This window comes from Gobio gobio, assembly GCF_949357685.1.
Source record: "Gobio gobio genome assembly, chromosome: 20".
NCBI classification, from domain to species: domain Eukaryota; kingdom Metazoa; phylum Chordata; class Actinopteri; order Cypriniformes; family Gobionidae; genus Gobio; species Gobio gobio.
Genome location: NC_137113.1, coordinates 2372822 through 2387821, shown reverse-complemented (window position 1 = coordinate 2387821; position 15000 = coordinate 2372822). Strand labels below are relative to the sequence as shown.

Genomic DNA, 15000 nt, shown 5'->3' with positions numbered 1-15000 from the left:
GAAGTCAACTTCCAAAAATCCAAGGTCATGATATTCCAGAAGAAACCCAGAAATCTGGAACATAAACACACATTTACAGTAAACAACACCACAATTCAACACACTTTACATTATAATTATCTTGGTCTGGTTTTAACACCCACTGGAAACTTCAAATTAGCAATTCAAACATTACTTGCAAAAGCCCGCAGAGCCCTGCACGCCATACGCATGAAATTATTTAAAATAAACATCCCCATTAGAATCTGGACAAAGATCTTTGATAGCGTAATTCTGCCCATTGCACTGTATGGAAGTGAGGTCTGGGGTCCAGCGACTAACTACAGCCATAAGGTCTGGGACAAACACCCTGTAGAAGGTCTGCATGTGGAGTTCTGTAGGAACATCCTCCACGTCCACAGAAACACACCCAACAACGCATGCAGGGCGGAGCTAGGCCGACTTCCCCTTAATCTAACCATTAAAAAAAGAGCCTTGAAGTTCTGGATCCACCTACACTCAAGTTCTGAAGATGATCTTCATTTTAAAGCCCTACAAACACAGAACAGTCATCTTTGTGTAATGGTGTCAGAACTGATGAATATAGTGTATACCACTGCTCCTGTAAAACATGCAAAAATCAAAGAAATAATGAAACATGAGAAAGAGACATATATGCAGCATTGGAAACATCAAACCAAAGAGCAAAGCCGTCTCCAATGTTATCTGGGTCTAAACAGAGAGTACAGTCTGGCTAACTATCTGGTCTCAGTCAGGAACACAACACACAGAGCATTATTAACACAGTACAGACTGAGTGACCACACACTGGCCATAGAGAGAGGGCGTCATAAGAAGACGTGGCTGCCTCCAGAAGAGCGGATCTGTAGTGAGTGTAGATCAGGAGCAGTGGAGACGGAGGCACACTTCCTCCTCCACTGTGATAAATACACACCCCTCAGAGACTCACTCTATAGTCAAATCCAACACATTATCCCTGAGTTCCAGTCACTCCATGATCCTGAAAAACTGAAGATCTTACTCGGTGAAGGACCTGCTTCCCCTTATATAGCACAGCATATCTATAAATGCCACAAATTAAGATGTACTGAGTGAACACGTCCAGATTAATAATATTATTAATATATGTATATATAAATATAAATGTGAATGTGTTTTATGTATGTATTTGTTTTGCTTTGTGAAATGCTTTGGCAATATGTACCCATGTATGTCATGCCAATAAAGCGAATTGAATTGAATTGAATTGAATTGAATTGAATTGAGTGAGTGAGTGAGTGAGTGAGTGAGTGAGTGAGTGAGTGTGAGTGAGTGAGTGAGTGAGTGAGTGAGTGAGTGAGTGAGTGAGTGAGTGTGAGTGAGTGAGTGTGAGTGAGTGAGTGAGTGTGAGTGAGTGTGAGTGAGTGAGTGAGTGAGTGAGTGTGAGTGAGTGAGTGAGTGAGTGAGTGAGTGAGTGTGAGTGAGTGAGTGAGTGAGTGAGTGAGTGAGTGTGAGTGAGTGAGTGAGTGAGTGTGAGTGAGTGAGTGAGTGAGTGAGTGAGTGTGAGTGAGTGAGTGTGAGTGAGTGAGTGAGTGAGTGAGTGAGTGAGTGAGTGAGTGAGTGTGAGTGAGTGAGTGAGTGAGTGTGAGTGAGTGAGTGAGTGAGTGAGTGAGTGAGTGAGTGTGAGTGAGTGTGAGTGAGTGTGAGTGAGTGAGTGAGTGTGAGTGAGTGTGAGTGAGTGAGTGTGAGTGAGTGAGTGAGTGTGAGTGAGTGAGTGTGAGTGAGTGTGAGTGAGTGAGTGAGTGAGTGTGAGTGAGTGAGTGAGTGAGTGAGTGTGAGTGAGTGAGTGTGAGTGAGTGTGAGTGAGTGAGTGAGTGAGTGTGAGTGAGTGAGTGAGTGAGTGAGTGTGAGTGAGTGAGTGAGTGTGTGTGAGTGAGTGAGTGAGTGAGTGTGAGTGAGTGAGTGAGTGAGTGAGTGAGTGAGTGTGAGTGAGTGTGAGTGAGTGAGTGAGTGAGTGAGTGTGAGTGAGTGAGTGTGAGTGAGTGAGTGAGTGAGTGTGAGTGAGTGAGTGAGTGAGTGAGTGTGAGTGAGTGAGTGAGTGAGTGTGAGTGAGTGAGTGAGTGAGTGTGAGTGAGTGAGTGAGTGAGTGAGTGAGTGAGTGAGTGAGTGAGTGAGTGAGTGTGAGTGAGTGTGAGTGAGTGAGTGAGTGAGTGAGTGAGTGTGAGTGAGTGAGTGTGAGTGAGTGAGTGAGTGAGTGTGAGTGAGTGAGTGAGTGAGTGAGTGAGTGAGTGAGTGTGAGTGAGTGTGAGTGAGTGAGTGAGTGAGTGAGTGTGAGTGAGTGAGTGTGAGTGAGTGTGAGTGAGTGAATGAGTGTGAGTGAGTGTGAGTGAGTGTGAGTGTGTGAGTGAGTGTGAGTGAGTGAGTGAGTGAGTGAGTGAGTGTGAGTGAGTGAGTGTGAGTGAGTGAGTGAGTGAGTGTGAGTGAGTGAGTGAGTGAGTGAGTGAGTGAGTGAGTGTGAGTGAGTGTGAGTGAGTGAGTGAGTGAGTGAGTGAGTGAGTGTGAGTGAGTGAGTGAGTGTGAGTGAGTGAGTGAGTGTGAGTGAGTGAGTGTGAGTGAGTGTGAGTGAGTGAGTGAGTGTGAGTGAGTGAGTGAGTGTGAGTGAGTGAGTGTGAGTGAGTGTGAGTGAGTGAGTGAGTGAGTGAGTGAGTGAGTGAGTGTGAGTGAGTGAGTGTGAGTGAGTGAGTGTGAGTGTGAGTGAGTGTGAGTGAGTGAGTGAGTGAGTGAGTGAGTGAGTGAGTGAGTGAGTGTGAGTGAGTGAATGAGTGTGAGTGAGTGAGTGTGAGTGAGTGAGTGAGTGAGTGAGTGAGTGAGTGAGTGAGTGTGAGTGAGTGAATGAGTGTGAGTGAGTGAGTGAGTGAGTGAGTGAGTGAGTGTGAGTGAGTGTGAGTGAGTGAATGAGTGTGAGTGAGTGAGTGAGTTGTGAGCTGTGTTTATATTCAGTTTGACAGTTTACTGGAGAAACTCTGAAATCTTCCTCTGGTTTCTCCAGATCGCCACTAAAGATCCCCTCAATCCACTGAAGCAGGACCTGAAGAAAGGGAATCTGCGTTACGTCAGCAACGTCTTTCCTCACAAGGGCTACATCTGGAACTATGGAGCGATTCCTCAGGTTTGTGTCCACATCCAACAGCTCATCCAGACGCTTAGAAGTGAACCATGCAGAATTAAAGTGTGGAAAACTCCAGGGAAAAGAGAGGTGGATGCCTGAAGGAGTTCAGAGAGAGACATGGCATGCATGTTTAGATGCCAACCCAAGCACACACACAGATTTGTCCCGAGGCATTGCTGAGGGGCTATTATCAGCAGCAGCAGAACTCACCTCGGTCACATGATCAGTGTGTGTGTGTGTGTCCGGATGAATGACACGCTCAGATATGCTGGATGGATGGACGGTTCATTTCTCATCTTTTCCAGACGTGGGAGGATCCAGGACACAGGGATGGAGACACAGGCTGCTGCGGAGATAACGATCCCATCGACATCTGTGACATTGGGAATAAGGTAAAGACCAGAGTCAGACTCATTCAACCCTCAGAACGGATGATTAAAATTAAAAATTAACATCAGAAACTAAATTAAAGAAGTATTATAACAGTAGGCTACATAACACACTTATTTAATATACATATATACTTAAAAATAAAAATTTAATTAACATCAGAAACTACATAATATTATAATAGTATAATATTATAATAGTAAATAACACACTTAATTAATTATTATATATACATATATGATTTAAAATTAAAATAAAAAATATTATTATAGTAAATAACACACTTAAAAACTTTTTTTATTTAAAATATATTAACATAAAATACTAAATAAATTCATTATAATAATAGTAAATAGCACTTATATATAATATTATTAAATATGATATATATATATATAATGTAAAAAATTAGATCAACATCAGACACTACATAAAAAATATTATAATGGTAAATAACGCACTTTAAATTATTAAATTAACATAAAATACAAAATACATTCATTTATAAGAGTAAATAACAGTTATTTATAATATTATTAAATATGATATATATTAATATAAATACTGTATAAATATGATACATAATATTTAATATAAATACCATATATAAATATAAAAATTATATTATTAAATGATATATATTCATATAAATACTGTATGAATAATAATTTAAATACTATATATAAATATATTATTAAATATTATATATATATAAATAGTGTATATGAATATGATACATAATGTTTAATATAAAACCATATATAAATATTATATTATTAATTAAGATATATATTACTATAAATACGATATATAATATTTAATATAAATATCATATATATTAAATATGATCTCTATGCATATAAATACCGTATGAATATGATATATATATTTAATATAAATACCATATATAAATATTATTAAATGATCTATAAGCATATAAATACTGTATGAATATGATATATAATATAAATACTATATAAAGGTTATATTATTAAATATGATATATATTAATATAAATACTGTATGAATATAAAATAAATACCATATATAAATATTATATATATAATATTTAATAATATAATTATTTTATATTTACACATATATATTATTTATATCATATTTAATAATATATAGTGTTACTATTATTATAACTATTTAATTTAGTATATGGTGTTGAATTAATTTCATTTATTACATATAATTAAAAATAAAAATTACATTAAATTAATTCAACATCAGATACTAAATTAAACAATTAAAATAGAAAATAACTAAATTTATAAAGATATATATCATATTATATTATTATATATTTATTATATCATATTATTATAATTATTTATTTTAGTATATGGTGTTGAATTAATTTCATTTAATTACATTTTTATTTTTTATTACATATAATTAAAAATAAAATTACATTAAATTAATTCAACATCAGATACTAAATTAAACAATTAAAATAGAAAATAACTAAATTTATAAAGATATATCATATTATATTATTATATATTTATTATATACTATTATAACTATTTATTTTAGTATATGGTGTTGAATTAATTTCATTTAATTACATTTTTATTTTTTATTACATATAATTAAAAATAAAAATTACATTAAATTAATTCAACATCAGATACTAAATTAAACAATTAAAATAGAAAATAACTAAATTTATAAAGATATATATCATATTATATTATTATATATTTATTATATACTGTATATAAAATTAAACATAAATAAATCATCAGATAATAAATTAAATAATTATAATAATAGTAAATAACACTTTAAAGTTTACACAATTATGATAGTTATAAATAAAATGAAATCAGCAGACGACGCTAAATTAAATAAAGCACAAGCAATGGAAATCAGACTAATAAACGTATCATCTTAAAGTCTATAGTTGTGAGTTTTCCATGTGTAAGTGTTTTATCCGCTGGAAACGGATGGTGTGTTGTGTAAAAGCTGCTGTTAAAGGGTTAGTTCACCCAAAAATGTAAATTCTGTCATTAATTCCTCACCCTCATGTGGTTGGACACCCGTCAGTCCTCCGTTCATCTTCAGACACAAATGAAGATATTTTAGTGTAAAGCTGATGCTGAGAAAGGCTTCAGATAGGCCTCCATTGGCATTCAGTACATTTACACGCACAAGACCCATAAAAGGCACTAAAAACGTCGTTACAAAGTCCATCTCACCACAGTGACTCTACAATCATTTTACGAAGCGACGACAATAGTTTTTGTGTGCAAAAAAAATAAAAATAACACCTTTATCCAGCTTGTTCTTGTCTTCCGTGTGTGCCTCCACGACGCATGCGCGAGAATATGAGCAGATCCGGCGTTCGGGAATCCATGAAATGCCACTTTAACCCCATTTTGAGAACTACACCGAGACCTAAAGCACGATCAATGTAGAATTCAACAGCTGAGACAAGCGCGTCTTCCTCTGCTTGTAAACAAATCGCTTCTGGGTCATGTGTCCGAACGCCGGATCTGCTCATATTCTCGCGCATGCGTCGTGGAGACACACACGGAAGAAAAGAACAAGCTGGATAAAGGTGTTATTTAGATTTTTTTTTGCGCACAAAAACTATTGTCGTCGCATCGTAACATTATTGTAGAGTCACTGTGGTGAGATGGACTTTGTAACGATGTTTTTAGTGCCTTTTATGGGTCTTGTGCGTGTAAATGTACTGAATGCCAATGGAGGCCTAACTGAAGCCTTTCTCAGCATCAGCTTTACACTAAAATATCTTCATTTGTGTCTGAAGATGAACGGAGGACTGACGGGTGTCCAACCACATGAGGGTGAGGAATTAATGACAGAATTTTAATTTTTGGGTTAACTAACCCTTTAAAGCCTCGGCCATGTTTGATTTGTGTGGTCAAACCCCTTCACACTTCCACCTGAGCGAATCCCGTTCTCCGTGTGTGTGTGTGTGTCAGGTCTGCTCCCGAGGGGAAGTCATCCGAGTGAAGGTGTTGGGGACTCTGGCGCTCATAGACGAAGGAGAAACCGACTGGAAAGTGATCGTTATAAACGTGGAGGACCCAGAGGCGGAAGACTTCAACGGTTTGAGACCTTTCCCGTCTGCATCTGTAATGAGTGCCATGTTAAATCTCAGCCGCTTCTGTCTTCACAGACATCGAGGACGTCCGCAGACTCAGGCCCGGGTTCCTGCAGGCCACGCTGGATTGGTTCAGGATGTATAAAGTGCCTGATGGGAAGACAGAAAACCAATTCGCCTTCAATGGTGAATTCAAGAACAGGGTAAATTGACAGGATAAGACATGACATTTGATTAATGACTTCTCCCTGAAGGCTAATAATGAACATATTTTTCTCACCATGTCATCAAGGCAACAATATTCAATTTTAATTAAATTTTCAAAACATTCAGAAGGTCAACTCGCATTTTGGTAGAAAACATCATCAGTGAAAAAGATGCCCTGCTGGTGGGCCGACCAACCACAACACCCTAGCAACACTCAAAACACCTTAGAAACTGCATGGCGTTAACACAGAAAACACAATAAATGTTTATAAAAACATAAAATGTTTTTTTTTTTGTTATCAAATATACTATATCTTTAAAGAAATATTTTTTCAGTAGTTTTTCAATGCTTTAAAAATGAGCAAATGTACTATATATATTTTTAAATGTTTTTAAATGTTTTTAAATGTTTATTTTGAGTAAAAATACTAAATCATTTTTTTTTTAAATGGTTTAAAATTTTGTAAACATTCTATTTATTTTCTTAAATGTTTAAAAATGCTTATTTTTATAAATATAAATAAATATATTAAATATGTTTTATTTTTAAATGCATTAAAAAAAAATTATATTGTAAAATACTTTTAGTAAATATACTATTTTATTTTTAAATATTAGCAAACATTCTTAAATGGTTTAAAAATATTTCTATTTTATTTTTAGTAAATATTTTTAAATTCTTTAAAATAAATAAATATACTATATATTTTCATAAATAAATAAAAAACTATTTTAACTAAATACACTAAATATTTTTTAATGATTTTAAAATAAATAAATAAAGTATATATGTTCTTAAATGTTTTAAAATGTTTATTTTTTAATAAACATACTAAACTTTATTTTTAAATGCTTTTAAAAATGTGTAAATATAGTATATATTAAATGTTTAAAAAAATATTTTAGTAAATATACTAAATATTTTTAATGCTTTGAAAGTTAGCAAATTTTTTAAAATGTTTATTTTTAGTAAATATCCTATATTTTAATGTAAAATGTTTGATCTACTATATATTTTCTTAAGTATTTTAAAGAGTTAATTTTATACTATTTTTATTTTTGAATGCTTTTAAAAATTTGAATATACTATATTTTTTCTTAAAAAACTTTAAAAGGTTTTATCTACCGGTATTTTAAAGTGTTTCTTTTTTAGTAAATATATTTTTTATAGAAAAAATAATATATTTTTAATATTGTAAAATACTTTTAGTAAATATACTATTTTTATTTTTTACATATTTTATAATTTACAAACATTCTTAAATGTTTGAAAAATATTTTTTTATTTTATTTTTAATAAATATAAAAAAAATATATATATTTTTAAATGCTTTAAAAATGTGTAAATATACTATATATTTTCTTGAATGCTTTAATAAATGTTTATTTTTAATAAATACACTAAATAGCAAATATATATGCTTTAAATGTTTTAAAATTATTAGTTTTAGTAAAAAAAAAAAATAGCAAATATAAGATAAATATTTTGTAATGTTTTAAAATGTCTTCTCCTTTCTGTTGTGCAGGATTTTGCCATTAAAACGGTAAAGGACACTCATAGTTTCTGGAAAGCTCTGATCTCCCAGAAGACGGATGCGGGAGAACTCAACTGGTGAGACGCCGTCCGTCTATAATTATAATCTTTAATAATTATATCTAATCTTTATAATCGACACAGAACCACTCAGACGACTCATTCAGCTCAATCACGAGATCTTGAGACCACTCAGAGTCTGTGATGCTGCACTAAAAACTTACACTTCATATTTCTAATTTACTTGAATAGCATTGTAGTTTTCTTTTAATATACACTTCACAAAAGAATCAGGCATAAGATTATGACCGGTGAAGTGAGTAACACTGATGATCTCTGTTAGTGGGTGGGGTATATTCGGCAGCAAGTGAACATTTCGTCCTCAGAGTTGTGTTAGAAGCAGGAGAAATGGGCAAGCGATACACACTCTGAATCAGGGTTTCTGCAGGTTTCACCAAGTCAAATTTAAGACTTTTTAAGACCATTATGAATGAAATGTAAGACCTATAAAGGAAATGCAGTCACAAAATTACTTGCAAAGTAAATTTATTTATTCAAATTGAACAAATCGATAAACTTGTATCGATAAACTTGCACTTCCCCATAGCTCAATCCCACCAGGATATTTTTGGGGTGATTTTTGAGATCAAAATGACTGAATTTGTAATTTGCAGAAATTTAAGGATACCAAATTTACTGTATTATGTATTATGTTAGATTCACAATAGTCACACATGACAATAGAATAAACAAAATGCATAAATCTTGTTCATTTTGGTATCTTGCCATTATTTTGCGGTGAAATTACGAATTATGCAGGATCTCAAAAAATGCATTGTTGATTTTTCATTGTATTTAGTAATCGCGGAGATGCGAAAACTGGAGGACTATTATCTGAAGAATAAAATCAGTTTGATGTGTCTGCGGTACAATCCGAAAGAGACTCCCGCCAATAACACGAAAGCTGATTGGCTGCAATATAAGATGCATGTTAGTCTCATTTGTAGTCGTTATACAGCAAATTATATTTGGACTAGCGAAAGAAAGAACTACAACACCCAGAATTAAAAAACAAAACAAAAAAACATTCTAAAGCGCTGCGGGAGCATTTCAATGAGCATTAGTAGTGGGCGTAGGAAAATTAAGACCTGTTTAAAATGATTTAAGACCTAGAACTCAATACTTCTGCGAATTTAAGACTTTTTAAGGCCTAAAATTTTGATTTTGAAATTCTAGACTTTTTAAGACCCCGCGGAAACCCTGTGAATACACACTCATAGTGATTGCTTTTCTTTTAATATACACTTCAGGAAAGTATATGCATTGCTTTTGGCCATTTGAGCTTCATGCAACAGGAACTCAATATGGAGCAGGCGTTCTCTCTAAACAAACATTTAGATCAAATTGTAGACATTAGACCCGCCGCCACGCTGTGATTGAAAACCGTGTCGTCCAGCTTTCCAAAGCGGTTCCACTGATTTGAGATCAGATATTAGATTTCAACAGCTTTGGGTTGGTTTAGTTTCTGCTTTGTCTCCAACATCTGTCCCTCAGTGTGAACAGCTGTGTCTCCTCCAGCCCCTTCTGCTGCTCCCGCGCCCAAGCCAAAGCCATTGTCGATTCAGTGAGTGTTTTCTATCAGCTCTTCTGTCACACACACACACACACACACACACACACACACACAGAATTACAACGCCGTCTCGCCGGGGCATGGAGGCTTTGGGGGACTTTTGAGCATAATGAACTGCTGATTGCATTCTTCTCAAACAACGCCAGGGGTCTGTTTGGATTAATAATCACGCAAATGCAAATGATATAAAATCACTTTGACTGAAGAGTGCGAATAATGCACTGGGAGTTTAATCCTCTTGTCAGTTTGTCATTTCACTTTTAAAAAGCCATTAAAAGTCTCACGCAAAAATGAAATGTCAGACATTTACTCACCCTCGAGTCATTTAATAAAGTCGAAACTGGGGAAAAGCTTTAGAAAAGTAGAGTTAACGTCACATTTTCATGCACTCTCAAACATGCTGGGTTAAAAATAACCCAAGTAGGGTTAACCCAGCGGTTTGGGTTGTTTTAGCCCAGCGGATTGGGTTCTTTTAACCCAGCGGATCGGGTTGTTTTAACACAGTGAATGGGTTGTTTTAGCCCAGCGGTTTGGGTTGTTTTAACCCAGCAGATTGGGTTGTTTTAACCCAACGGTTTGGGTTGTTTTAACCCAGCAAATGGGTTGTTTTAACCCAGGGATTGGGTTGTTTTAGCCCAGCGGTTTAGGTTGTTTTAGCCCAGTGGATTGGGTTGTTTTAACCCAGCGGATCGGGTTGTTTTAACCCAGCGGATCGGGTTGTTTTAACCCAGCGAATGGGCTTTTTTAACCCAGCGAATGGTTTGTTTTAACCCAGCGGATCGGGTTGTTTTAACACAGTGAATGGGTTGTTTTAGCCCAGCGGTTTGGGTTGTTTTAACACAGTGAATGGGTTGTTTTAGACCAGCGGTTGGGTTGTTTTAACCCAGCAAATGGGTTGTTTTAACCCAGGGATTGGGTTGTTTTAGCCCAGCGGTTTAGGTTGTTTTAGCCCAGTGGATTGGGTTGTTTTAACCCAGCGGAACGGGTTGTTTTAACCCAGCGGATCGGGTTGTTTTAACCCAGCGAATGGGCTTTTTTAACCCAGCGAATGGTTTGTTTTAACCCAGCGGATCGGGTTGTTTTAACCCAGCGAATGGGTTGTTTTAACCCAGCGAATGGTTTGTTTTAACCCAGCGGATCGGGTTGTTTTAACACAGTGAATGGGTTGTTTTAGCCCAGCGGTTTGGGTTGTTTTAACCCAATGAATGGGTTGTTTTAGCCCAGCGGTTTGGGTTGTTTTAACCCAGCCAATTGGGTTGTTTTAACCCAGCGGTTGGGTTGTTTTAACCCAGCAAATGGGTTGTTTTAACCCAACGAATGGGTTGTTTTAACCCAGGGAATGGGTTGTTTTAACCCAGCGATTGGGTTGTTTTAACCCAGGGATTGGGTTGTTTTAACCCAGCAAATGGGTTGTTTTAACCCAGCGGATTGGGTTGTTTTAACCCAGCGAACGGGTTGTTTTAACCCAGTGAATGGGATGTTTTAACCCAGTGGTTTCGGATGTTTTAGCCCAGCGGTTTGGGTTGTTTTAAGCATGCGAATGGGTTGTTTTAAGCATGCGAATGGGTTGTTTTATAGGGCTGGGTATTGTTAGGAATTTGACAATTCGATTCGATTTCGATTCTTGAGGCTTCGATTCGATTAGATTTCGATTCGATTCGATATTGATTTATTAGCTTCGATATCGATTCAATAATAAGTAAATACACAAGTAATGAAGTACCTAAGTATATTTTTAAATAATGTGTGCAGTATTACCAATGTTTAAGAACAAATTGACCCCAGCATGTTTCCTGTCATGGTTTATTTAGCAGAACAAACCGTACAATATTGTACATGTGTTGAATACAAACCACAACTGTAACAAACAGGTGCTTTATTAACACCTCTAAAGTGCATGTAGCTGTAAGTAGTAGACAGTATATTTCTTTCTTCCTATACATTCAAGTTATAAAAGAAATGTAAACAGAAGCACAAAATGTGCATACTCATAAAAGAAAGTGCAACCATAGATATGATAACATTACAAAGTGCTATTTTGTCAACACAATAAATAACACTGAACAGCTGATCAGAGAACCTTTGGCTTATTTACTTATTTACATCGGCTTTTAACGTTGGCGGTGCAGGCTTGAACGGAGCGCAGCTGCTGTCGGCCATCTTGCTGTTTTTGTACAGCGCGTCTTGTACAACGCTGAACCGCGCTGAGCGCTCTCACTAGAGTATTACCCACAGCGCCGCCACTGGCCGGTGGGCTGAATCCATTCATAGGATTTGATGAATCGATATTGAATTGAGAAACAAATAATTGCAATGCATTGATGAATCGATATTTTTACGAATGGGTTGTTTTAACCCAGGGATTGGGTTGTTTTTACCCAGGGATTGGGTTGTTTTAACCCAGCGAATGGGTTGTTTTTACCCAGGGATTGGGTTGTTTTAACCCAGCGAATGGGTTGTTTTTACCCAGGGATTGGGTTGTTTTAACCCAGCGAATGGGTTGTTTTACCCAGGGATTGGGTTGTTTTAACCCAGCGAATGGGTTGTTTTTACCCAGGAATTGGGTTGTTTTAACCCAGCGAATGGGTTGTTTTAACCCAGTGAATGGGCTGTTTTAACCCAGTGAATGGGTTGTTTTAGCCCAGCGGATTGGGTTGTTTTAACCCAGCGGTTTGGGATGTTTTAGCCCAGCGGTTTGGGTTGTTTTAACCCAGCGGATTGGGTTGTTTTAGCCCAGCGGTTTGGGTTGTTTTAGCCCAGTGGATTGCGTTGTTTTAACCCAGCGGATCGGGTTGTTTTAACCCAGCGAACGAATGGGCTTTTTTAACCCAGCGAATGGGTTGTTTTAACCCAGCGAATGGGTTGTTTTAACCCAGGGATTGGGTTGTTTTAACCCAGCGAATGGGCTGTTTTAACCCAGCGATTGGGTTGTTTTAGCCCAGCGGTTTGGGTTGTTTTAGCCCAGTGGATTGGGTTGTTTTAACCATGCGGATCGGGTTGTTTTAACCCAGCGGATCGGGTTGTTTTAACCCAGCGAATGGGTTGTTTTAACCCAGGGATTGGGTTGTTTTAACCCAGCGATTGGGTTGTTTTAACCCAGCGAATGGGTTGTTTTTTACCCAGGGATTGGGTTGTTTTAACCCAGCGAATGGGTTGTTTTAACCCAGTGAATGGGTTGTTTTAACCCAGCGGTTTAGGATGTTTTAACCCAGCGGATTGGGTTGTTTTAGCCCAGCGGTTTGGGTTGTTTTAGCCCAGTGGATTGGGTTGTTTTAACCCAGCGGATCGGGTTGTTTTAACCCAGCGAATGGGCTTTTTTAACCCAGCGAATGGGTTGTTTTAACCCAGGGATTGGGCTGTTTTAACCCAGCGAATGGGCTGTTTTAACCCAGCTGTTTGGGTTGTTTTAGACCAGCGGTTGGGTTGTTTTAACCCAGCAAATGGGTTGTTTTAACCCAACGAATGGGTTGTTTTAACCCAGCGAATGGGTTGTTTTAACCCAGGGATTGGGTTGTTTTAACCCAGTGAATGGGTTGTTTTAACCCAGGGATTGGGTTGTTTTAACCCAGCAAATGGGTTGTTTTAACACAGTAAATGGGATGTTTTAACCCAGTGAATGGGTTGTTTTAACCCAGTGAATGGGTTGTTTTAACCCAGCGGTTGGGTTAAATGTTTGCTTAAAACAACCCAATTGCTGGGTTTGTCCATTTTCAACCAAAACAATTTGGGTTGTTTTTAACCCAGCATTTTTTAGAGTGTGTAATATATTCCTGAAGTCATAAAATAATTTTGTAAGAATTCACTGAAAAAAATGTTAACTAAATGAACTGGTTAAAAAATAATATTTAATATTTCTAAATAATCTTTTTATACATAAATTCCAGTGCTTTCAAAGCATTACATTACATTCAGCACTTGTTTTTAGTCTGTTCCAAAAGATATAATTTAAAGTAATATATATATATATATATATATATATATATATATATATATATATATATATATATATATATATATAAATGATTTGCACAGAGCACACTTGTTTTTCCACCACAAAACCAGTCATAAGGGTCAATTTTGAAATGTATACATCATCTGAACGCTGAATAAACAATATTTCCATTGATGTATGGTTTGTTATGACAGTATTTGGCAACCATTTGAAAATCTGGAATCTGAGGGTGCAAAAAAATCTAAAAATTTATAAATCTGTCCAAATGAAGTCCTTAACAACGCAAATATCCCTTTAGGTGTACTATAATCTAGGACATCAAGTCCCTCTTGCTCTTTGGCGTTACAAATTACCTCCTTTTTACAATAATGTGGGTTTTTCTCCACATAAAGTCATATTACCTTAATCCTTAATGGATGGAAAGTATGATGGCAGGATAGAGTGACCGTGATGACGTCAAAAACCGCCACTGGTTCCCTCAGGTGTTTGCATTTCTGAGTAAAATAAGGTAAATATAAGTTGACGAAACTTGGACGTTTTGCTCTACGACGTAAATTACACACATTCGCACCCACAAACGCTCTTATCGAGTTATTTTTAAATAAACATACAGTTTAAAATCGTGTTTTCGATGTGATTGTGTCGTGAGTAAGACAAAATGTCAAAGTATGGTCGTTATGTTTACCACACACCTTATTGAAAACCCCCATTATAAACCCCACAGGAAAATCTCATCCCTGCATTACTCTATTATCAATTGTGTTGAATTATCATTCCTGTAAACATCTACCTTATGTTATGTTCTCAGGCTCATCCATACGGTGAGGCAGAGCCGATTCCCAGCTCAGGTGAGTGATCCGTCCTTCGGTATGATCTCCGACCGCGAACTATCAGCTCATTCTTCGTTTTCTTCTGATCAACGGATGATAGTAAACAGTCAAATAAGTCATTTTGTAAGGAATAATTGACGACGTGCCGTTGAATAATTCGAAAATAATGCACATCCGAGGCTGTAATGCGGCCAGGAGACGAAGCGAAGGACTACTTTGTTACG

General features: G+C 36.1%; 1 protein-coding gene across 8 annotated transcripts in view; it reads left to right on the top strand.

Moving 5' to 3' along the window:
• The window catches only part of ppa1a (inorganic pyrophosphatase 1a), a 30506-nt gene that overhangs the window by 14646 nt on the left and 860 nt on the right, over positions 1–15000 (top strand). The window contains exons 4-10 of one of the 8 annotated variants that reach the window (XM_079845915.1): positions 3029–3148; positions 3454–3540; positions 6499–6625; positions 6696–6823; positions 8354–8439; positions 9916–9985; positions 14755–14794. In XM_079845915.1, coding sequence (XP_079702041.1) covers positions 3029–3148; positions 3454–3540; positions 6499–6625; positions 6696–6823; positions 8354–8439; positions 9916–9985; positions 14755–14794 — 658 coding nt within the window. Of the gene's footprint in view, positions 1–3028; positions 3149–3411; positions 3541–6498; positions 6626–6677; positions 6824–8353; positions 8440–9915; positions 9986–14754; positions 14795–15000 lie in introns of all 8 variants that reach the window. The other 7 variants (XM_079845913.1, XM_079845911.1, XM_079845916.1 and 4 more) reach the window with 7 other exon arrangements.